The sequence below is a fragment of the Cyrtonyx montezumae genome, unplaced genomic scaffold (assembly GCF_038088225.1).
Source record: "Cyrtonyx montezumae isolate F1298 unplaced genomic scaffold, pur_monq_1.0 scaffold_42, whole genome shotgun sequence".
NCBI classification, from domain to species: Eukaryota; Metazoa; Chordata; class Aves; order Galliformes; family Odontophoridae; genus Cyrtonyx; species Cyrtonyx montezumae.
This window is the reverse complement of record NW_027072048.1, coordinates 730,553-755,608: the sequence shown is the minus strand read 5'-3', so window position 1 is coordinate 755,608 and position 25,056 is coordinate 730,553. Positions and strand designations below refer to the sequence as shown.

The 25,056-nt window shown below is 43.5% G+C and overlaps 1 protein-coding gene across 1 annotated transcript in view; it reads left to right on the top strand.

Moving 5' to 3' along the window:
- Positions 1–10,803: 10,803 nt before the first annotated feature.
- Positions 10,804–25,056, top strand: part of KCNU1 (potassium calcium-activated channel subfamily U member 1) — a 40,855-nt gene continuing 26,602 nt past the window's right edge. The window contains exons 1-18 of the mRNA XM_065747153.1: positions 10,804–10,963; positions 12,581–12,699; positions 13,227–13,288; positions 15,060–15,150; positions 15,711–15,822; positions 16,462–16,537; positions 16,935–17,010; positions 17,343–17,513; positions 17,943–18,034; positions 18,640–18,750; positions 19,631–19,736; positions 20,763–20,845; positions 21,450–21,519; positions 21,856–22,011; positions 23,219–23,331; positions 23,433–23,501; positions 24,538–24,627; positions 24,761–24,849. Coding sequence (XP_065603225.1) covers positions 10,804–10,963; positions 12,581–12,699; positions 13,227–13,288; positions 15,060–15,150; positions 15,711–15,822; positions 16,462–16,537; positions 16,935–17,010; positions 17,343–17,513; positions 17,943–18,034; positions 18,640–18,750; positions 19,631–19,736; positions 20,763–20,845; positions 21,450–21,519; positions 21,856–22,011; positions 23,219–23,331; positions 23,433–23,501; positions 24,538–24,627; positions 24,761–24,849 — 1,846 coding nt within the window. The remainder of the gene's footprint in view (positions 10,964–12,580; positions 12,700–13,226; positions 13,289–15,059; positions 15,151–15,710; positions 15,823–16,461; positions 16,538–16,934; positions 17,011–17,342; positions 17,514–17,942; positions 18,035–18,639; positions 18,751–19,630; positions 19,737–20,762; positions 20,846–21,449; positions 21,520–21,855; positions 22,012–23,218; positions 23,332–23,432; positions 23,502–24,537; positions 24,628–24,760; positions 24,850–25,056) is intronic.

Here is a 25,056-nt window from a genome sequence, read left to right as displayed (position 1 = left end):
GGAAAGGAAGATGTGGCCTATAACTTTATGGCACCCAGCCGTACAACTTATCAAAAAAGCTCTGTTGGAGGGTCTAGGTCCCCAGACTTAGCCTTGGGCTGTGATTGTTGTGTTTTAAAGACAGCTTTTCTGGATCGAAAAGCAGAAATGGTGTTGAGTAGAATGCAAGGCTTTTCCTTCTGGAGCCGACTGGAAAGATTGATGAAACAGCGGACAGTCCTTAACAAAATAGCAAGTGCACCTGACAGCAGCCACGAATCCATTCAAAGGATGCAATAGCAGGAGTGATGCATTTTAAACGTACTCCCAACTGCTCTGTCAGTAACAAATTAGACTTGTCACATTCTCAAAACAGTTTTAGGGAGAACATTAACAATGTTAATGACCTGTGGTCTCAGCAGGGGAAAGAAGTTTGCATCTAGTTCCAGGAAAGCATGGATGGATGGCAATTGTTCCCTTCCCAAGAGACTGTAGGTTTTTCACAGTGTACATAATGTAAGCAATCGTTCGGCTTAGAAATTTAGAATAATTGGTAGTCATTATGCCCTTGATCATGTAAATGTGTCAGCATATGCATAACGTGAGTCACTCGCTATCAGATTGTGAAAATATAAGCAGGTCCTTTGTGAAGATGGCATGCCAGCTCCCAGACCTCGGTCCCCAGCCCTGGGTTTGAAACTGTTATGAAAATTTGGGGCTTTGCATGTGTCCATGTGTGGTTTTTAACTTGCAGGACTGAATCAGGCTGTGTATATACGTGTGTGAGAATGAGGGGGGAAAGCAGGGTGGGTTGGTCCCTGCTGTTTGTGGAATTGAAGCCTGTTTTGATGCAGGTTTCTGCAGGTTCATTTGGAGGCCATAGGTGCATTCTGAGACATCTTAACAGCACAGTGAAAATCAAAATGGTATTTTCACTGTGCTGTTGGTAACAGAGCTGAGGTACCTACCTGGAAGAACTGCGTTTGGATGGGTTTCCCTTTCAGGGCAACTCCAATCTGATGGCAGTAGGATGTTCCTGCTGTTGCATTGCTGTCGTGCAGAGGGCATCAGGTCTGTATAACCTCCCATAGTGAGTCCGTCGTGTAGGCGTTGTAATAATGTCATAGCAGTTAGAATTCTTGTCATTTTGCTAAGTTTCAGACACTGTGCTGAAACACAGGAAGGAATTTGAGATAAAAATGCCCTGTGTACCCTTTCAAGTGCTTAAGCCCGTGGAAGAAGGGAAAAAAAAGAAGCAGCATTTTGTTTTTCTCCTTCTAACAGCCTTATTGTGTTACCTTTCTTGCTCAAGGTCTAATTCAAAGTAGAATGCTTGATGAGGAAATATGTTCATTGTCGAGTACACAAGAGAATACAGAAAACAATCTACCTGTTTCCCCTAATCTCTGGTAATTATGCCAATGACCCAGACGTGGAATGTGTAGCTGGGAGAGAGAAAGGGAAGCTCGAGATGAGTTGTTCAGGTTGAAGCCAGCTGGTAATTAATTCTGCAAAGCAAACACTGTAATTACTAAAAAAGTAATAAAACTTTACCTTACATTAAAGACCATAATAGGTTTTTTAAAAGGATTCTATTAAGTTTAGTGCATTAGGAAGATGCTATTTATAAATGCAAGCCTTGCAAAATGTCAATAGCTTGGCATATACCTAGGAAATTAGGCAACTACATAAAAAACAAACATATTTAAAAACACATTTAGAAATTCTTTCATTGATTAAATTACATTATCTTAATAAGGCTTCTGGTGCGTAATCATTCTGATTCCTGACGCTCTGAAAGTAAAAACCATCGATGGAAAACGAGAACACAAATCAAGGAAAATATGCTCATTTCCACTTCAGAACTGAAAGTCAGTGAATTTTCCACCCCTTTTAGGGAGAGCTCGGGGTGCCTGCAGGGCTCTGGGTCAGGGCTGTGATGGGAGGATGCTCTCTTCCAGGTGAAGCTCCCACCCTGAGGTGTGGTAACCCCTCACCAAGACCATTGTGAGTTTAAAACAGTGGGACTGTTTCTTTGTTCTGATGATTGCTCGTGTGGCAGCAGCGGGGCTGATACTGCAACACAGCAAGGCACTTAGTGAAGGATAGTACACAATGTGTTTACGTTCCTGCATACAGACAATTCATGTCCTTCAAAGTGATAGAAGATGCCAGTCGGGAAGAAAAGATCCTGCTGCCTCTTACTTACCGATTCCAGTGTCTGGGGCACTAGTCTCAAAAGGTGCGTTCCTCCTTTTATTCTGAATTATTAGTATTCAGGCACAACAAGTGGATGTGCCACGTTCCTGAGAAACCATCACGGTGCAACTTGATGACATTCAAACAGATTTTGAAAGGGTTTTATATGAATTTCAAAGGGGCTTGGATCGTGTCTGCCACAAACTGCATGAAAAATGCAGTTGGGGTCATCATGTTTACATTTTTCCACTATGTTCATATTGAAGTACTGCATTGTCACTTTGTTGTTAGTTAAGAGACAGGAACTGGAGCCTGGGGATGCCCGGGTACTTCTGATTTTACTGCAGAGCGATCAAAAGGGGGGAAAAATACACAGCAACAGTAGCACAAAGATATTTTAAGCCTCTAATTATGAGAGATAGCCCAGACAATTTGAATCAATTTTCATTCATGAGAAGGTTATTTGGTCCTAAATGGCAACGGTTAGGTTCCAGTCCGACAAATAACCAACTTTGTTGTCTGTAACTATGTTTAGTGGCCTGTGAGAGCAGAGATCTCCAAACCAGGCTCCATGACAGCACTCCAGCCCCAACCAATGTCTTATTCCAGGGGCTGGAGACTTCTCTGCCTTTTTTTTCAATGATACAGAGGATGATCTTAAAGACTGACCCCCTAATTAGAGCTGTAATGAAGGAGGCAAATGCAGAGCAATTGAAAGCATTCCCACTGGTCAGTGTAAATCAGTGCTATCAAAGTTGGTTTGGGTATGAGAGCCAGCTATCAAAGTTGGTTTGGGTATGAGAGCCAGGCATCAGATAAGCTGCATGTGGGAAGGACAGGCAGCTCCTAGAAGACATCAGCTAGCTGCTCGAGGGTTCGGACCCCACTTAGCAGAGCTGATCTGGGATTGTGGGAAGGTGCTCTTGGTGAGTCTGCATGGGCTTCAGCAGTTTCAGATGTTCCTTTTCTCTGCAGAAACCTTTCTCTTCTTTGCTGGGCTGCTATTCTGGTTATGTTATGTACCTTGTGTGTATGTTGCAAAATCGCCACGGAAGGAAGCAAGGCATACAACACTACTTCACACAATTCCAAACCATTTCGTCCACTCTACATTTAATGGGCTGTCGTACTAAGGAATAATCATGTCTGTATGCTTCTTGTTGCCATCCTTGCTAATGATTCATGATGTATTTTAGGAGAACTGCTGAGAGAAGAAAACATGCTTTGTTGCTGTGCTCTGAGGGGCTGCAGTCACTTCTAACAGCTTGGCAGAGTCACACCAGTACAGAGCTCAAAGGTCTCCATCTGTGTTTCCTTGTCCCAGCCACAAACCTCTGACTGCAGGATCTCATCAGTATTCCTGCTGTAGGACACGGTGCCAATATGGTCTTTGTTCCCTGAGCTTAAAAACCAGCCTGTTTTCACTGCTGACAGCTTTATGGAAGCTGCTATAAAGTTTTGCCAGTGCTCCCTCTGCCTGCACCAATGAATCTACGTTTCCCACTGCAGGAAGATTGATAGAGGGCTATTTTTATATTCTCAGCCAGATTTATGTGTTCTGCAGGATTGTACGAAGCTAACCACACAACAAATGCATGTATCAATGAACGTGCACAAATTTATGCCAACTCTTTCTGAACCTCTCCCTACATGCCACTAATTCTGCAGAAAAGGAGTTTTGGAAGGGCAGTAACACCTTTTGTTTGATTTGCAAGGGTGGTTCTGCATGGAAGGGTGTGTAGTTAACAGAATAAACAGTTCAAACAGTATGGTAGTCAGGATGTAAAACAAGAAAGATTGTCACACCAGAAGGGAATAATTGAAAATAGATAGAATACTCACCCATATCTCAGGCTCACAGCAGAAAAACTGCAAAGTGAGTAATCTCCAGAAAGAGATCCTTCCCCTGTGGTGGTCAGCCCTTAAATGAGGTCTGGGAGAGGTGGAGCTTTCTGGTCACACAGGTGAATTGCCTTCATCTGTGCTCCATGGCTGACTCAGTGCAATCAGGTGATCAGTGGTTCAGACCGCGATTCAACAGTTCCCATGCAAAGGGGAAAGTGGGATGCATGCAAAAAGGTGTGAGGAGAAACACTAAAGTAAATCAGAAGGAATAAGCTCTGGTTATCAGGCGGTCCCAAATCGAGGTAGTACTGCCCTGAGGTCTCAATCCTGAATGAAAATTGCCTCAGCTCTGACAGTGCTGATGCTTTGAAATAACCTATGGCTGGAAGTCTTCCAACAGAACCAAATGGATGAAAAAATAGAGGGGGAATGACAAAACATTTTTTTTTTTTTAGTTAATTTAAGCTACTTTCCCACAGCCGTATTTCTAAAGAGATCTGTTGACATAAGTGCAGCAGCCAGAGATGAGAGGTGTTTAAAACAGTCTTTGGTGATATAGCATTTCTACTTAGAAAATAATTATTCTTCAAAGATTCCTGAGTTTAGGTGTTTAATGATTAAAATCCTGATGTCCTTGAATATAGAAGTTAGATGAAAGAACTGCCAGGGATCTTAATGCAGCTGAAATGCTAAACATAAAGGGAGCAGTAATGATCAAGCCTGAGGTGATTACATTCTCTAATTAGAACACATGTATCATTTAGGCATGTTAATCTTGGTCTGTCTAATGCGCTTTGGTTAGGCTAACCTCCATCCAGAGCAAACTACTTTGATCAGAGCATCAGCACATGTGCTCGTACCACACCTGCACTGCCCCAGCCCTTACCAGTGGAGGGGTGAGTGATGATGCTGTGCACAGTGCTGGCACTGCTTGCTCTGGCTTCTGTTCCTGGGCCCGCTGGCAGTGGATGGCTGCGGGAGGATCTCCAGCTTCTTTGCAGCTCTGTCTCTGTAAGAGAGAAATACTGTTGGGATTCTTCATCCATCTAAACAGCGGGTTTTACTCCTGGCAGTAACAACCCATGTATTTAATCAGAGAAATGGTGAGATGCTTGTTTCCTTTTATCCATAATTTTCCTTGCTACTGTAAATATGGGAATGCTTCAGAGCTTGTACGTTTTAAATAAAGCTGGCAGCCTCCAAATGCGGGCTAGACAGTTGCGAGGAGAGAAAGAGAGAACACTTCACAGAGAGCTCCATTTAATTTACAGCTGCAACGCCACTGAAATTAGCTTCAGTGGATGTGTGGAATGCAATCGTATCTCTTGGTGTCTGTTGGTGCCTTGCAGTGAATGCCATAATAAAGAAGCGAGCAGGGATCTGGCTTCAAACTGATAGTAGAAGTAGGTTCCCCTAAAACAAAAAGCCTTGGGTAACGTGAGGTGCAGAAGCACCATCAGCTGAGATTTCTGTAGGGCAAATTTGATTGCAGAGCACTTTGTCATCACTGGAGAAGGGAACTGGGAGCTGGGAGGTTGGGCAACGTGTTTCCATTCCACTCACCCGCACGCCTCCTGCGTGGCTTGGGGGAGGAACAGAAAAGTCATGCAATTCTCCTTTTGCTTTGCCTCCCTCTTTGCAAAATGGGGATGTGCAATTTCTCTTCCACATAGGTGTGCTGCACGTAGAACTGTGCAAATGACAGATATGCTCTGCTACTGCAGAGATAAGGAGCGGACAAACAGCGAGGGCCCAATTTATCCCTGTACGACCCATTTCAATCTCTTCCCTTGCATCCTCCATCCTAATTCCCAGACTGTGCCCCATGGGGTTCGTTACACCTAGGGATTGTCCTGGAGTAGATCCTTTCCTACTGTGTCCTCGGTTGCTGCTGAATATGTGGATGTGGAGGCACTTCTTGCAGAGGGAGAGCTGTGAAGGGGACAGTTGATCTGCTTTACACTGAGAGTAACTTACTGCAAGGCTTGTGTGCACAGCCACCGGGAAATGGCTGCGGTGCAGCAGTGATTAAACCTCCAAATACCTTCCTGTGGCATGGGCTCTCCTGCATGCTGTGTTTGGCAGCATGGAGGGCAGACTGGGGCTGCCCTGAAAAGCCAAGCATCTCCTGAGGTGCTCTATGCCCGTGGGGCTGGGTGCAGAGTTGATTTGGAGGATAATCTCAGACCCCTCAGGGTTGCCAACACGAGTAGGACTTTTCTGTGCACCTGCCCTGATGGAGCTGCTTGTCCCAGGCTTGGAGAGCCCTCCTCTGCCAGGGCTCTGGTGCCAAGCTGACGCTGCCCCTTAGGCATGTGGGCATCTTTTATCCTAACAAATCTACTCTCATCAGATATGAGAGGTCCTGTGGGTACAAGCTGGTACAATCTGCTTCCAAATCAATGTCACTGAGGCAATCAAACTGAATGCATAAGGCTGTTAAAAATCCTTCATTATCATCAAGAATCCTTCGGTAATGAATGCTGTGGGTAAGGAAGCTTTGAAGGCTGGTGGTGAGCGGAGCTTTGGGACTTCTGGCCTGTGTTTGGAGTCAGACAAGACAGGTCAACGAGGCAAATGTGCCTTGAGACAGGCAGCTGAGAATGCCAGTGAAACGCAGAGCCCCCTACAATGCAAACCCTTGAGACCCTGTGCTGTATAATAGGATCCTGGGTCCTATTGCTTGAAGTTTAAGGCTCAGCGACCTTCTGTGTGCTGATGTAGAATTGTGCCTGGCTGCTTCAAAAAGCCTGTGTATGCTGACTGAGCTCAGAGACATCTGTTAAGAGTCTGAGAAATGGTGGCATCCACTCAGGCCTGTGTTTCTGAAGACCAAGCAGGGCTGCATGCAACACCCTGGGTATTTCAGCCTATTGAATGATATTCTGAGGGGTTCTGTCTGACCATAACAAATTGGTAGAGCTCCCATGGGCCCACGTTAGCTGTGGGATGTCCCTCTGGCTCCTGCCACGAGACAAGGGCACAGAGAAGAGCGATTCTCATCCTTCTCAGAAAGGGGCAGTGTGCTCTTAGAAAACTTGCTGGCTCTCAGCAGCAGTGAGCACGTCTTGGCCTGAAAGCTCTTCAGTTTTGAAAAGCAGTTGCACTTCAGCCAGGGGTGCAGACGTGTCTGCCTCTGTGCTGTGGTGCCCATCAGCTGCTCGGGGTCTGGCTCCAGCACTGCAGGAGGCATGAGGGATTATGGTCCTTGCCCAGAGAAAATGAGAAATGATTTCACTCATAAAAGATGCGCACTGAGTAAGTAGGGAGAATTGCTGTGTAGTATTTTCTTCATGGCTATGTTTGATCCTATCTTACACGGAGCGTGTATGTGCATTCATATTAGGCAGAATAATGGCCTTTCTGAGAAGATATTAGTGCATTATTTTACTCTTGCTGCAGGTGCCATTAAGATGAGAGGCCTTGGCTCTCGCACTGTCAATTTGTCTAATGATAATTAGAGGAGCAGGTGATTTCCATTAAAGGGAAGTGGCAGGCTGTCCATTAGATATAGATACACGTTTATTAAATTGGAAGCCTAGAGCAAGCAGCCTGGCTCACGGGCTTCCAAATTTTGGACCAGTCTGTTTTATTTTGCACCAGAAGATTCAGAGAGTGGAAACCAAGCAGGGATGAGGGCTGTTACATTCATGCACTTTGTTTTGGATGGATGCAGAAAGTAGACTGCTGTGGGAAGGAGGCTGAGAGCTGGCAGAGATGTGTTTCTTCATTTAATTTCTTATCTTTCCTACCTAGATAGGCTCAGAAGCACAGAGAGAAAAACACAATGTAAGGATTTTGCCTTTAAGCTCTTTGTCTCTTCCATGTATGTGTGTCTCTCCATAACAGACAGTGAGCAACTTGCTCTGGTCTCCTTAATCCCAATGTTCTGTGTCTGCTGGTAGCCAGCTGCTTCAGTGGAGGTGGAAACTCTCCACAGTGAACAATTATAGAGGAATCTACCCAAAGGAGACTTTTATTTGTAATCCCTGCCAGCTATTGATTTATGCTCTGAAGCAGCAGAATGCATCTTTATTTTAATCCAGTCTGATGTGCTCGTGGATGTCCTCATTACTCAGAAGTTAAATCCTTTCAGGATGTGTCTCCCCAGTTTGGTGCCTCTGTTATCCTTCTTTCCTCTCAGTCAAACCGGTGCACTTTATGATCAAGTACTTCCTTTCACAGATCTGATGTAATAAGCTTACCACCCCCATCCACCCCCATTAGGCAGATCTTCACTGGGATAGGAATTCAGGTTCTGGTGTCTGCACTTCAAAGAGGATGCTGAAAAATTGGAACGGTTCATAAAAGAGCCATATACATGATTCAAAGTCTGGGAAACTTCTTCCTACTGAAAGGTATTAGGAGCTTGATCCATGTAGGATATGGAAGAGGAAATAAAGAGGGAGCTCTGTCACAATGCAAACAAATGCAGGGAGGATGACTTCTGATAACAGATGGCTCCTCCAACCAGTAGACAGATAGGCAGGGAGACTTGGCTGGATGATCAGGAGAAGAATTTGCTTGGAAGCTGGAGCTATCACAAAGGCTGGGGGGGGGGGTGGGGGGTGGAGGGAATGTTTAAAGTGTTAAATAGCCCTTGGAAGGAATTATTCTCTTTTAGGAGAACTGTAATGCTGTCTGATGGAGAGCATTATTGTATTCTACTTTTATTCTGATGATTAGAGATGAAGCAAAATGATATATCACTGCAAACGCTGCCCTTGGAGAGTGGCTGAGCGTTGTGCAGACTCATTGCAGCAGTGGTGCCCGTGGAGCTGCCAAAAGGGATTGTCTTTAAGCACAGACTTCCGTGTCAGTAACACCTGAAATCGGGTTCCTGCTAGCCAGCTTATTTCTTCTATGGCCTTAGTTTTTCTCCAGCAGTTTTCCTACCTGCAGTTATTGACTGCAGGGCTGCGCTCTCCCTGGGGAGGAAGGGCTGGAAGTCCTCACACTCTGAATTCAGGTAATTCTGGCACCAAAAAATGAGCAGCACGTGATGTCAACTGGTGAGCATCCATAATTTATCTCTAAGCATTTGCATCGGTGCAGCAGAAACCACAGTTTAGTCGGATTAGGGAAAATGAGCCCGCTCTCTGTTGTGAGCTCCTTCTCCTGGCTTACGCACCTCGCTGCGGACAGGGCGGTGTGCTAGTGCATGCTGATAAATCGCTTCCTTCCTGCAGCTCTGAGCTCCCGCTGAGTGGCTGTGATTTGTGGATGGCCTGGTCCTGCTCTGGGGACAGCTGGGCTGAGAAATGGGAGTTCTGGGCAGCACCACAGAGCGGGCAGAGGCTGCCATCTGCAGTCAGAGCCTGCCTACAGCAGCACGGGAAGAAACGCAGAGGACCAGAATCCTTTTTGTCCTTGACTTCAGGCATCCTGGAGCCTTAGATGAGGAGCTGATCGCATCTGTGTCACTTTGGTCTCCGTGAAAACACAGATGATGACTGTCAGCTGACAGACTGTCCCCAGGACCACCCTCTCCATTCAAAACATCCCACTGGCTTCAATCATTTTTAGACCCCACTGATGCTCAGCATGGGAGGGAAGGAAAGAGGAGGGCAGACGTTAAGCATTACTGTATTTATTAAAGGCTACAATAATACATTCTTTGCCTCCCAGCCAGCTATTTGCTGGGCTGTTATTTCCCCATTCTTCTACAATTTATTTATTTATTTTCTGGGCACATGCTTTTCCCAATTCGGGTGAAATCACTACTCCCATAACTCAGCTGTCCTGATTGCATGAAGAAGAGTCTGATTGCATTATTCATCTGCAGTGCTCGTAAAGACTTTAAAACTCTCAACTACACCGAAATCTTTTGAGGACTTCATTTCATTCCAACAGAAGTGGGGAAGATACTGCGTGAACTGATCACATCACAGTGGCTGTGGGTGAGACAGCAAGGCCTCGTAGGGCAGGACGAGCTCTGGCTTTTATGGAGTGCTTTTGGTTGTGGACAGCTTGCTGTGCTGGTCTGCTTTGTCTTTCCCTTTGTCCAAGGCTGCAGTGATGCTGAAAAGCAAATAGGTTTTATGTATGGGCATGCAAAGGTGGCCGGACTCCAAGGGAATGCTGCCACCCTAGGCTGGGTGTGCATGCAGCCTGGGAAACTTGGACATACCTCGTTAAAATTGTTCTAATTAGGAAGTTTACAAAAGCAGAAGAAGAAGGAAGAAAGAGGGTTATCTCATTAAATGAAGACTGTAGGGAAAAGGTCAGACTGTCCTTCATCACCAACAAGTGCGCGGTAACAAACGGAGCAGCAGGATAAATGCATCCTTTGTCTGACTCATCTGGCCAATCTCGTGTTTATTCACTGTTTCTATCAAAGCTCTCATTATGACATCTCCTCGTTCAGTGCCAGGGCATCTTGCTTGTATTTATTTTTGAGCAGCATCAGGACTCTATCCAAAAGTGGAACGGAAATTCCCAGGAGAGAACTGCAGTATGTCTGTGTTGCAGCTCTTGAAAGGAAGCGTGAAGTGAGGTCTGAATGGATGAGTCTTGAGTGCCATGTGTGAGACTTCACAGGTCTGGATAAGCAACTTATGTTTATACAGTGAGTCTGTGCGAGAGCCAGCTTTATAAACTGAGAGATTCCAGAGAGAGAAAGTACCTTGGTAATATCACTGCACAGACACAGCTCTACATTGGAGCCCCCATTCAGAAGCTCCCATGGGCGTGGAGGTCTTCCCCAGTGCCCAGCTTGAGCACTGAGGTCACAGTAGCATCACAAGAGCAGTGCGTGTTCTAGAATGTCAGGACCAGAACATGGCTGAATCTCACCTTACCTGTGCACTGCACTTTCAGTTGGCTTTTATTCTTCCATCAGTTTTTGTTTTCCTCGGAGGCCTGCTTACCATTCTGGTTTTCAGATCGATTCGATGCGTTTATAGATTCATCCTAAAGCAAATCTGGAGAAAAAAGGTGAAGCTAAAGTCTCCCTGGCTTAGTTCAGATGCTGTGTGTTGATGTGAGAGTTCGAGAATCGCATTTGGTGTGGAAGGAGCGCTCAGTGGAAGAGTTTTACACCGTGTTGTGGTGCACAGGATGTGGCATACTGAGGCAGAGTTGGGTTTGGGGAAACCCAGATGTACTGCTTTTATTTTCAAGAAAATACATCAGCAGGTTAATGCTTTTGTGTGTTACTCTTGTCCTCCTTTTAAGAGGAAGGGGCAAGCTGGTTTTTACCAATGTAGCTATTACTAGTTTCACAAACATACATAGAGAGAGCTCAGCTCCTTCGCATGCAGATAAACACAGGTGCACATAAGAGCACTGGAATGCTTGTCTTTAATAATCATCACAATTGTCTGCATTTGCATACAACTTTCAGTTCTTAAACGTGCAAGTTTATGTATGCAAATGCACAGGATCTTGTACGTATGTAAAAAAACAACTCAAGTTTGTAACAGGAATGAGCAATATGTGTACACGGTCGAGTAATCTCTCAGTGGCATGCTTTCCCATTCTGCATACTGGAAGTACTGGGAAAATGGCCTTGAGAAACTATTTTTCAGTATGTTAGGATAGCTGCTTTCACGTGGTCTGGTCCAACTGAACAAGGATGGGACTAAGCAGCTGAAAAAATCTACCACCAGATTGTTTGTCTCAGTCCTCCCCGTGTGTATTAAGAAGCTTTGAGGAAGTATTAGTAGGGTAACACCAGGATGCTCAAATGACACATCCAGGTCGCTTATTTACCAGCTTACAGTGCCATTTGTAGGACTGAAGAGCTTTTTCTTTGCATCACTTCATGTTGCTTCCAACAACTATCACAAACCTTTTCCCTCCATCACTTCCAAAGGAGGGCTTGCCTGGGTTGTATGGGTGGAAGATCAAGGGGACACCTGTGCAAGTCTGTGTGCCAAAAAGTTGAATTAACCTGACTCTGTTGTTCCCTTGGCTGCTGGAGCAGAGGTGGGGCTCAGTTCTTAAGTGTCAGCTCTTTGAGTGCAAAAGAAGAGGGGCCAGCAGAGTATCTCAAGCATTATCGTGTTTTTCTGGTGCATGTTTGCAGGTTTTTCTGTCACTGAATAATCTGTGTTAGTTATTCATTATGGTTACTGATAACTGTATCTGTGAGAAGGACGGAATTGTACTGAGAGCACAGGACCTCATCAGAATTAGCTGAAGCCATACAAGAAAAATGCAATCAAAGCTACAGAAATGGATCCTCTGCTGGCATAAGATGGCAAGGGGTGGGGAGAGTTGTGGAGAGGCATTATTAGCCACTTCCTTTCAGGCTCAGGTTATGAAGCAATCACTTCAAGTTGATGAGAATCAACGTTCATTGATGCAACTATTAAAATGATGGTGCATCTGTGGTGGGAAGATCACAGCATATGTCTGCACAGCATGCACTCCGTGAAGTCTGGGAGGAGATGGCATCCTGGTGCCCTCAGCTTAGCTTAAGGAAGACAAGCTCCTCTTGCTTTCTTTCCTTCAATCACTGTTCAAATTTGTTGGTGGCCGAATGTGTTTGCATTAGCTGACTTGGGAAACAATGTCTGGCACAGCCAAGGATAACAGTCTTTATTTTTCTGTCAGAACAAAAATGTCTGGTGGTCAAACAAGAGGAAACAAAAATCAGTCTACTACTTAAGAATCTTCTCTACACAGATGGAAATGATGCTATCAGCTCAAACCTCCATGGGACGTGTATTGGTAAGTAGAGCAGTGGTTCCTCTTCCAGTGCAGTGAGGGATGTGTGATCTTCTGAGATCACTGCATGACAGCACAAGAATATGCCAAATTTTGCAGTTCAAGTGGTCTGGTTCAAACTTTTTCCACATACAAATGTATTTGGACTGGAAGATGATTCAGGAAATCCTCCTGAGGAGACCACATTTATCCCATTTTGATGAATGAGTCACAAGTGTGGATTCCCTGGCATCTCACAGGGACAACCAGGACACTGGACTTGCCTGGGAACAATTAGGTCAGCTGCACCCAGTCCTCAGCAGTAGCAAATCAAGGTGACAGTGCTTGTATTGGTTGAGATTTTGGTTGGCTGTGAGCAGGCCTCACTAAAATGCCCTTCCTGGAATAGTTGTAGAGTGCAGGTAACTGAATTGTGTTCCTTCTGCCTTTCTTTAAGTGGCAGACAGACAATAAAAGTGCTGTCATAGATGAGATCTGTATTACTGCCTGAGTAAGCCTCATAACATCCTTTTTCACCCGTGTGTTTTCAGATGATACTGGTGTTTGTCCTGGATATTGGCACGCTCATCATTTATTTTATCGATCTTACTAAGTAAGTTGCTGATGCTTATCCAAAAAGCTTGTTTGAACAAACTGTAGAAAACTCATGTTGATGTGTTTTCTTAGAGCTGTTTTGTGGCCACGGGTATTAGATAGGGGAGCCCATGGGTGCTGTTTTGTGACAGCATGTATCTTTCTGTCTCAGCTGTTCAGGTTTTGGTATACGTAGTTCTCTGTCTATGCCTTCAAGCCTGGATTTTCAGAAGAGCTGAGAGACAGGTGACCAGGTCCTGCAGCTGAAAACAAGTTTTGAAAATGGTCCAAAACACATTTTGGAAAAAGAGATTTTCAAAATATTCAAAGCCCAGCTGTTCCTATTGCAATATTCAGAGAACACTAAGCTTTTAATAAAGCTCGTTTGAACATGCAGCCATCTATTTTGGGTACCCAAATGGGAATGGAGTTCTTCTCTAAAGTCTAGATTTCTGTAAACAATTAGATGGCAGTAGAACAACAAAACTGTCTGAGAAAGCACACTGTTACCTCTACCAATCTTTGCCTAAATGCATACGTGTTGTAAAATGTGCTTAGGGGTACAAAGATGTTAATATGTAAAACCCTTTGATTGATTTAATTTGCCAGAGCCTTGTTCTCAGCGCTTTGCTTGGACTGGTGCACAACAGTGGAAAAATAAAATGGAATCATAAAATGAGATAAATAAAATATAAAAGCTGTGGAGCACTCTAAGCCAAATTCAATCAGCAGGGGTAAACCTGAGAAACAGAATTATACATCAAGAGCAATCCAATACTGTGTTCAGTCCCAAGGCATTATAAATCTGACGAACAGCTTGGAATAGCTTCAGAAGGAAAAGAGTTTATTTTTTTTTAAGGAATAAACAGGTGGTTAATCCTATTCACACGGAGTTTTTTCTGTGAATAACATTGCACCTGTAGGTGAGAGTAGGTTCACCTGGGCTGGTTTATGGGACTCGTTTCCTTAATTGTGTTTCTGTTTTCCAAATATTCCCTGCACGGAGGAGGACGAGGTGTCTCAGAGGGCTCGTAATTGATGTACAAAGCCGACTGCTTCCTGGGGTAGGCGGTGTCACTGAGTGCTCTTGGCAATCTCTTGAGTCTCTGTCAGATATCCCTTGCTGGTCCAGGTGGTGCTGATGGGAGAAGCTCATCCCCCTCAGCTTTTTGCTGCCAGGTTTTGCCCCTGCTGTCATCCTACACTTCTGTGTGCTCCGTAATCCTCTTCTGGGCAAGGCCAGTGGGCTGGCCTAGAGATTTCCATGGGCAGCACAAGCTAACCTGGCAGACTCTGCTGGAAATTATTTGGTGCTTCAGCTGTTCCCTTGGCAGACAGAACTCCATGTTCAGCAGCGATTGGGTGAGAAATCACTGCAGGAGCTATCAGTTCTGCTGAATAAGTGGAATATAAATGAGTAAACCAGTCCACGTGAGAAAGGTGAAATGGTTTTCCTGGAGAAGAGGAAAACACCCTTGGCTTAAACACTCTATGAATATGTGAAATCCAAAGTTTCCAGTGAATTTGCATGATAGATAAATAATGTCGTGTTTGAACGTGCTCAGAAACGCTAAGAAAAACCCGCTCTTACCATTTGTTTATTCTTTATAGCTCAGTGAGGAAGTGGAAATTTAAATTACACAAAATTGTGAATGTGATGAAAGTGTGGTTTGGTCGGTATTTCATAACCAAAATAGAAACTCAAACCAAATGTTACTGTACAGCCAACACGCTGTTTTCTCTTCTTTCCCCCTTCTTTCCACTCTCTGTGACGTCTGCTTTCCCATCAGAGCAGAGCAGTTTGCATTCTCCTTCCCAGACAGAATCATTTATGTGGATAAATTCTTCAGTGCTTTCTTCGTCTTTTACTTTGGATTACGGGTAAGTGCACCTTGTGGGAAAGGTGATTTACAAACAAACTGAAGTGCTGAATCAATTAGTTGGGTCTCCTCAGCCACTCTTGAACAAACCAGAAAGCTGTGTGCCATCTGTTCTTAAGGTGCCATCAGTTACCCCAGTGTAGAATACACTTTGATTTTGTAGCTTTGGACAGTAGGTTTTTTTAGCCAAGCCACTAGAAAATGGGATTTTCCCTTTTGTAGTTGAGGATGTGGTGTTACTTGTCCTGAGGTTTTGTGATTTGTTATTAATGATGCAGCAGCACCGCAGAGAAAGGCAGCTTAGAAGAATGGATGAAAGGGGCAGATGAGAAAGGGAAAGAAAGCATCGTTATACCTCTAGGTCCAACCCATGATTGTGCTCTCAGGGCTCCAGCCCAGGCCTTTCTGAAACAAAACAGGAATGATGTCCACAAAAGACAAAATTATTCAGGAAGAAATACACTGCAAAAATGGATTTCTTCCTCAGAGGTCTGCTTTTTGCACTGCCGAGGCCAAAGATCACACACAGCACTGATGCTCTTTGATGTTATTCATCTTCAGTTTGTGGCAGCTGATGACAAGCTGAGGTTCTGGCTTGAGCTGAATTCTCTCGTGGATTTCTTCACGATCCCTCCAGTTTTCATTTCTGCTCTCTTAAGGAGGAATTGCCTTGGTAAGTAAGACTTGGAGATCTGGCTTTCCTTACTTGTTCTGCATCCTACACCGAGACTCCTTTCAAATCTTCATTGTCTTGGCCAGTTAAACGTCCCCATCTGTTCTTTCCTTGTTCTAAACCGTGCCTTGGGAGCAAAATTACTCCTTGTTACTTTAAAAAAGCTTTTTAATTTTGCAGGACTTCTGAGTTACCAAACTCTGCCTCTATTCTGTTTGCCTGTCTGCCTGGATTTTAGGATCTCAGCAATCTCTGTGCTGGCCAACAGGATGAGGAGCCACCCAGAGGGGCTGTCATCGTGGTACCCTGGTTTCTGTGAATGGCTTTCTTGTGTGCTTAGGGTCCGTAGTCCAGTGGACCTCTGTGCCACTTAAGATTTCAGGTTCCAGCTCAGAGAAATGACATTCCTTAATTTTTCTCATAATTCAAAGCACCTCTGAAGCCATAAATGAAAATCCAGTGTTATAAAGGCTCTGAATACGAAGCAACAGTATCCTCTCTTGCTAGGATTGAAGAATTATCTGCTGCAAATGTGTGGAGGACAAAGCACGCGTTGTTAAGCATATCTGAATATGTGCAGAAATTCCACTTGCACGGACAGGTTTATCTTTTCTCATCGACTTTCCTGCTTTTCTGCAGGTCTGCATTTTTTGAGAGCACTTAGGTTGTTGGACCTTCCCCGCATACTACAGATCCTCAGGATCACCAAGGACAAGTGAGTTAAAGCCTTGCTGGGTGCCATCCAAAGCCTGACCTTCTCCCTGAAATCTGTGTTTTAGCTGACTTGGGTAGCAAAGGGGGAAGGTGTTGCATATGGCTCAGTGAAACTCTTGGAGGGAGGATGAAGATAAAGGGGAACCATAAATCAAGACATCTTAAAGGTTTTGGAGGCAGATAAATGTAGAAAAAAAACGGTATTAGCTGCAATGCTGTGACAGGAAGGGCTGGATGTAGGGAGACTTTCTCTGACTCTAAATCCTTCCTATGCAGTGTTGCAGTTACTAGAGAACACTGTTGATTGAGCAGAGGTGGGGTCCTGTAGGAAGCTTTAACTCTTGCCAGTGCTGTGTTACATGTTTAACGTTCTGGGCTTTCTGCCTTCCTGTCTCCAGTTATTCAATCAAGCTCTCCAAGCTCTTTGCTGTGTTTATCAGCATGTGGCTCACAGCTGCAGGATTCATTCACCTGGTACGTACCATCAGCTGTATGTCCTTCCCTGTCACCTTAGATCAGTGTGACCATGCAAGCTTTGGATTTTGGTTTTCTGTGATGAATGCAGTGTTCTCTTCAAAGAGAGAGAACAAATCTATTGCAATACAGAGCATGACTTACACCAGTGTAGTTTGCTTGCATGTGTTGGCATGCACTGATGCAGCACCACTCCCTGCTGTGGTAATGCATCACTCTACAATAAAAAATAGTGCAGATTTTCTAATCAAAAATTTTCAGATGGGAGATGAACTCGAATGAGAACCACTCTGAACTTCTCTCTCCTTTTTTTTTTTCCCTGCCTTGGACAGGTGGAAAACAATGGAGATCCTTGGGTCCAGCCTGCAAATTCCCAGCCCATCACCTACTTCAAGTGCATATACCTCATCATGGTGACGATGTCCACCGTTGGTTATGGTGATATTGTGGTTCAAACAGCCTTGGGTCAAACCTCCATTTTTTTCTTCATTATCGGTGGCTTGGTGAGAAACCTACTTTTCTTTTCTGAAAGTGACAACTGAGGGCAGAGAATGAACGGAGCTGTCAGCAAAGCTTTGAGGTTCGCAGGGTTCTAGGCAGGGATTAGGCATCAATGGGTGGAAACAGAGCTTTTAACAGTAAGTCCACACTGGCATGGCTATAGAGTAATTTTCTAAGGGTTGGCAGGGCTTCTGGTACACGTTTCTTCCTGGCCAGAGCCAAAAGACTGGGCAAGATGAATCCAAGTCTATCAGCAGCATAAATCCATTGTCACTGGGTTATGCAGTTACACATCCTTGCCAGTGACTTCTAGGAATCCAAAGTAAATTTGTAGTTGTTGTTCCACGTAGTATAATTCTCCTGAATTGATTTATCATGATTAGGAGATACAGAACTGGCTCTGAGGAAGATGGTATTCCTTGATGTCTTAGGTCCTGTTTGCAAATCTGATTCCTGAAGTTTTGGAAATTGTTCAAAGCCGTAGAAGTTACAAATCCTCCTATGAAGTGGTGAGTGGCAAAAAGTAAGTATGGCGACTCTTTGTCTTTAGAAAATAAAAACCAGGCTGCTTCCTACATTGGGAACTGGCTCACAAGAAATTCCTATGGTAGCTTAAATCAAATCCTGAAACTTACTCTCAGTGGTTCTTTACCTCAAGCGTGTCCAGATAAACCTCCTCAGCAGCACATTTTAGAGTGGGTTTTCTTTTCAAAGGCAGAGAAAATTTAGGTGATGTGGCAGCTTCACTTAGAGATTGAGGAGAGCTGTTTCCTTGGTGATTTTTTAGCTATCAGTGTGATAGGGGTTGTGTGTGTGTTTTGTTATTTTTTCCTTCACCTCTCATAGAACCAGACAATTTTTAGGGGGTCTCATACCATTCCTTTATATAACTTTTCACTCAGCAAATCTCTACTATTTGCTATTTCCTAGCACAGTTCTCCCCCTATCCAAAATCATTCCTAAGATCCGTATCGGGTGAGATTAACATCATACCAAAGACACAAACTCTGTTTCTTCTGCACTGGTGGTTTCAGTGTACTCCAGGCAGATTGTGTCATTTAATGTCAGATTCTCAACAACCACCGTGCTGTTTTCCAAGTGTGAAATCTTCCCTGGTTCTTCCTGTAGCTATATTGTTGTCTGCGGCAATGTCACTCTGAAGAGCGTTACTACCTTGCTACAAGACTTTTTGCTTCAGGACAAGGGGAATGTTTGCACAGAAATCCTTTTTCTGGGAGAGTAAGTATTCTCATTCCTCTGAGATATTCCACTTCGACTTCCTGAGCTCTTAGGGGAAATGGGGGAGGTCTGACATGAAAGGGAGACACCGTTATGTTCTCTATTACCTGATCACTGAGCATTTCAAGACAAATTAGAACAACAAGGAAAAAAAAACCACCTAGAAAGGATAGCTATAATAAAGATTTAATGATGAAAGCCTAATGCTGAGCAAATTCAGGCATATACTTGCAAAAGTGAAGGGATTAATAATGACTGAAATGAACCACTTAGAGAATGGGGGGATTTTTGAACCCATATATTTAAACCAAGACTGGATACCTTCCTATGGAGTTCACTTTGTTGCTGAGGTCAACACACCAATGTTTTGATGCGAGTTTTGCAATCCATCACAGAAAAGAATGATACCAAAGTTCCTGGGTGAAATACGATTTGTGTACACCGGATAGGAAAATAACATTTGAGCTGGGGAGAAAGTCGAAGTTCAGCACTTCCATCTGAACACCAAAGGCAGAATGAAACCCTGGGAAGTGTCATTTCCTGGCTCTGCTCAGGAACAGTGAGCTGTACAATTACACTTGCATGGATAGCTGTGGAATGGCACTCGTGAAAAATTAACGACAATAGCAGAAGACAGGAAAAAAATAAATAAATAAAAATCCAAGAAACATTTTCGCAACTGTTAAGTTTTACAGAAGCTTGTTTTCATTAAAATCTAAACTGTGCGCTTTGGATGAGCTGCCAAAATCCCTGTAGCTCTTTTTTAAACAGTAAGTAGTTACTGCAAATGGCTTCTCTGAGAAATGGAGAACTGCAGAGCATACAATTATGAGAGATTGATGGGTTTTTTTGTCTTCTTGTTGTTGTTTACACTGAACAGGTCTCTTCCCAGTCTTGAGCTGGAAGCTGTGTTCAAGTGCTATTCACCCTACACAACTTTCTTCTATGGCTCCGCACTAAACTCTGAAGATCTGAAAAGAGTTAAGGTAAGAATTTCTTTATCTTTTGCCCTTTCTTGTAGATCTGTGAGTCTTGTGAAAATTTGTCCCCCATGAAAGGATGCATCAGCTGCTTTTACTCAATTCATGTTGTGATTTACACTTCAAGCAGCTCCATTTACTTTCGTGGTACCTTCTGCATACCAATGTAATGCTCCTGGGAACTGACGATGCGAGAATCGGGCATAACAGACTTTTCAGACTAAAAATATTTCAAGTACTGAAGCATGAAAAATAAAAGGCAAAGCCAAACTGATTGACTGCTTTTAAAACAGAGAGATTTGAGGTAGCAGCATTTCTGGAAATAGTGTCTAAATTATTGCAATAATCCTCAGTTACCTCTTCCTGTTTGAGTTGCATCCATGAACGTTCAGGAATGAAGAGACCTCATGTTTTGAGATGTTGAAGAGTGAGTGAAATGTTCCAATAGAAGCCAGGGGAATGGACCTCACATAAAAGGAAAAACAAATGAGGCCAACAAAAAAAAAACACCACTGGTTTTAATTTTACTGTGGTTTCTATTGGTTAGTGACCTACTCGAAATGCAGTGGTGGATCTCCATCCACTTCCCAGAAGACTATAAAAATTCTACTATAAATGAAACTATTTTTTTCTTGTTATCAATTTCACTATAAAGCCCAGATATTAATTAGATGGCAGAGTTCTTCTGACCTGTCCAAGTATTGACCCTCGAAGTGTTTTGGCTGGACTCTGCTGGGGAGGAATACAGCTCTGCTGCCTGGCTTTCGTAACCTCTTCTAGGAAGATGTTAGCACAAGAAACCATAAATTTCACGTGTTCCAGCACTTTGAAAATAGAAGTATGCATTACACACTGCGTGTTTGATTGGAGCCGTGTCACTGCTGAAACATTCCAGCATGTGTACAACTCCAGAGTAATAGGATCATGATGACCTTATGCAAGTTTTTAACCAAAGACACATGCCACTGTTAGAGATCGTTGTGCTCCATATGGGATTAAACCCTGATTTAACTTTTCTCTCGTGGGATACAGATGGAGTCTGCAAATGCGTGTCTCATTCTAGCAGATGTTTGTTCTCCAGAACCCTATACTGAAGACATTTCCAATATCATGAGGTAGGATGAGATACTCCAGTGCTTTCATTCTCTGATTGATATTAACAGTGACACAGATAGTGCAGCTGGCAGGGGAGCATATTTGTCCCGTCGTGCTTTTTTTTTCTGTCAGGAGAACTCTGAAAGCCAACTGACTGCTTTCTGCTATGGTTTTATCAGCTGCTTTGAAGGGCTGAGACAGGTAGCAGATGTGCAGTCTTGCAACCGTCCACAGAATATAATATTACTAAATATAGTGTAATTATTTTCTTTGCTATCCTGACTATCGACAGTCAAGGAGTCTCTTTGCTTTATACTGCGAAGAGTTATGCTCAGCTGTCAGGTCTCATATTCTAAGCATTTTTGTACCAGTCAGACTTGAAATGAGTTCTCTTGTAGTACTGCTGTTTTTTGTGAATACGATGGCTCAGATGGCATAGTATTCTCCCCCAGAATCAGTCCAGAAGTCCAAGTTCCAGACTGGATCACCTTTACTTTCCATCTGTAGGGTGTCTTCAAAGTGAAGATTCAGGTCAAGAAGTCCAGCTCATTTAGCTGGACTTGAAAACTGAGAGGCTGTAGCCAAGGCCAAGCATAGTAATCTAACATTATACCTTTCATACAGAGTGCTGTCAATCAAGAACCACTACCCCAAAACGAGAGTCATTTTACAGATAATTCAATCCCATAACAAGGTATGACAACTGTCTGTCTGTCTCAGGGGGGTGTCACAGTGAAAATTCTGGCCTTTTTGCAATCAAAGGCCCTTATTTGGGGAAGGCAGAGATATTACCCTATGTCTCTTACTCACACAGGCACTAACCTAGCTAGAACACCTTTTAACATTGCTAAAAAATAAATAGCAACCATTTCTTTGTTGTGTTTGTCTAAGTTGTCAGTAAATTAAAGGATAAAAACAAAAGCAAAAGAACCTCAATGTCAGGACCCTGTTTAAACTTGGTGAATGCAAGACGAGGATGGTCATTTTATTGAACAGTGACCTGACCCATCACTCTCCTACACTGAAACAGGTATACCTGCCAGACATACCCAGCTGGGACTGGAGGATGGGAGACAGCATCATCTGCTTTGCTGAGCTGAAGTTGGGCTTCATGGCACAGAGCTGCCTGGTTCCTGGTCTGTCCACTCTCCTAACCAGTTTGTTCATCGGGAAAGAGAACACCAAGGTAAATCCCTTTCTTGTCTGAATCATGGCAGTACAGCCCAGTGGGTGCCCTCTGAAAGAAGGGGCTGGCTCTTGTGCAGAAACTGCAGCCGAGGCCTTTGTGACTTACCTGATGATGCTGGGATTACCTTGGCATACCAGGAGACGTAAGGAAATCGTACAAATGTGACTGCTGTGCACAGAGTTGCCCATACAACCCTCAGGGTGCCTGTCCCACAGCAGACATGCTTTTGCTATCACCTAGTGGCTGTGTGTGATACTTCACTCTCCAGAACAGAAAGTTAAATTGGACTGCATTTCTCTATTCAGGGGCTTTTCATTCGCAGAATTGACTTGGGAAAACTGTGTAAATACCAGGTGTAATAAATACAGAAGTTTTGTGTAGAACTGATGTTTGTAGGCAGAGTGCTTTTTCATCAGTGCTATGTTTCTCAGGTCTGAACGCTTCCCTGGGACACAGCGAAGTTAGCTAAGCTGTTATGTGAAGTTTTTAACACGTGCTATGAAAACTCAGCAACATTTTCTTGTGAAGCTTTTCTCAATTAAAATGTCCATTAAGTAATTTTTGTTTGGAAAGCAAAACTCTTAACAGCCTGTGAAGTTTTATGTGGAAGGTGTTCATGTGCCAAGAGAATGGCATATACCGTGGAGTAATGAGTAGTGGTGTAAAAGCTGAAGGAGCTGACAGCAGCAGGATGTTCTCCTGCCTTAAATCCCATGCTATGGACAAGCCTTCCAGGAGGAGCAAACAAAAAGGCACTGAGGAGTGCTGAGCCCAGAGGGGCCCCCACTGCTCTTCAGTCACAGCTCTCCTGTGTTTATGGTTGGTAATGCTTAACACAAGGCCCAAATAACCAGGGAGACAGGCTGTGCCTACTGCAAAATAAAGCCTAACTTTCCTCAAAAGATGGACTCCCAATACTTTACAGCCATAAAATTAACCTGCTAATTGTTTGCAGTGACAATACCTGTTCTTCAACGATAACATGAATTGGAAGTGTCCAGTAGAGTTGAGCCTTTCCCTGGTCTGTTGTATACGAAGTCTAATATTGTTTCTGACAACGTACAGCTGATGTCTTTCTGCTCCAGTAATGGAGGGCCTTTGATCTCATATCATGTGGTATTAGAGCAACGTCCCCGTGTTAGGTTACACATCCCACTTGCTTCGCCTTGAATAAATACATCATCTTTATGATCGATTCTTTCAGACAAAGAGAAAACATCTGAAGGACAAGATGCTTCTGGGAGACAAAGACTACAGAGTAATGACTTTTCAGCTCTCCAATGATTTTGCAGGCATGACTTTTATAGAGGTTTGTCGGTATGTGGTACAGATGTGGATATTTTTTCTGTTATTTCCTTCCAGATGTACCTTTCCTCAGTGCAGACAGGCAGCATGGCTGACTTGCTCTCTTTCCCTAGGTTGTGCTTTGTAAAACTGAACCTTGTCCTCTTGGGGATTGAGCTCAAGTTTGGCAGTCGAGGAGACAGGTAATTGTCTGGGAGAATTCTCTCCTAGTAAGAAGTAAAAAAAGTCCAAACTGTTGCTTACCAATGAATTCAGACTTCCCCTCAGGTCTGCACCTCTTATTTTCCTGTGCCCACTAATTAATAGATGGGATAAGGATGTTGTTCCTGGTTGCTTACATGCCAGGGTGAATTTTACCATATTTTGCCTCCTTTCTTTTCACAAATAATCAAACAAGAGATGGGGGATGAGATGCCATTCCCACTTTCTGTTCCACACAGTCAGCATGAGCATCACAGAGCTCCTTTTGATTTGAGGCAAATCAGGCATGTTTATTTTCATGGGAAATGGAAACATCTAATCATGTTTTGTTTTGTTTTTTTTAACCACATGAGTTTTAGCTCCTAAATGCTATAAAGCATTGTCATAAAGGGATAATTTGTCAATCCTGGCAGCGGAGATTTTGCTGTCTGAAGCTGATCTGGTCCTGGGCCAGATAACACTCTCTGTCTGTTCTAATGATGAAATACAAGACATCCTAATGGGGAAGCTGGAACTAGTTCAGAAAGGGGAGTAAATGAGTGCCATAGATCTTCACAAAGCTTGAGAAATCATCCAGAAAATGCAGACTATTGAGCGCAATTATTACTCTTTCCACTTTTATAAAGGAAATGGCTGTAGGATAGAAACTCTGAAAACAAAGGAGTATAGGGAACCACTGCTGTGAGAAATATGTTGGGAGTTCTCTGCAAGTGCTGAATGAGCCCTACGCTGAGAGCAGCCAGCGTGTGTTGTAGGTGCTCTGCACTAATGGAAAACAGCACAAGGCTCAATCTATTGTTTCTTGAGCTCATACATTGCCCGGATGAAAATAGAATGATGAAAATACAAAGCAAGAGGGGAAAAAAAACCTAACTTGGGTCATGGGAGTTATAACAAAGGGAATTAAAGTATTGAGGTGGGAGGGGACTGCTGTGATCATCCAATCTGAATTCTCACAGCAGAGGTGGGAAATGTCAGGCAAACCGTGATTACTCTTTTGATGGTTTCTCCATACAGTGCTATCCTGATCAATCCATCTCCACAGATAAAGCTTCACCGGAATACAATGGGCTTTTTTATTGCTCATTCCCTTGCAGAAGTCAAGAGGTAATGTTCTTTATTACTGTTCTGTGCAGAAAAAGTTCTAGAACAGGAGATGCTTTCAAGAGCAGACAGGTGCATTTATTATCTGATCAGTTAAGCATCATTCCTTCCTGCCCAATTCACTTCTGTTTTCTAGGGCATATTTTTATTGCAAAGCTTGTCACAGTGATATACAGGATCCAGAGCAGATAGAGAAATGTCAGTGTGGAAGCAAAACCTTCACAGGTGAGTTTTATTTAAAGCAGTTTCTGACTTTGAAAAGGGCCCAATCAGTATCTGTTAATTGTATATTTATTAACTGCTTATCATGGTTAATGAGGATACTGAGAATAAGAACAGGTCAGAACAGCCCTTATCTGGTAAAATAAAGATCTTTCTGGTTACACTAATAAATCTTACAGGGAATGCTTTAAAGGCTCCTTTGTGCTTCTC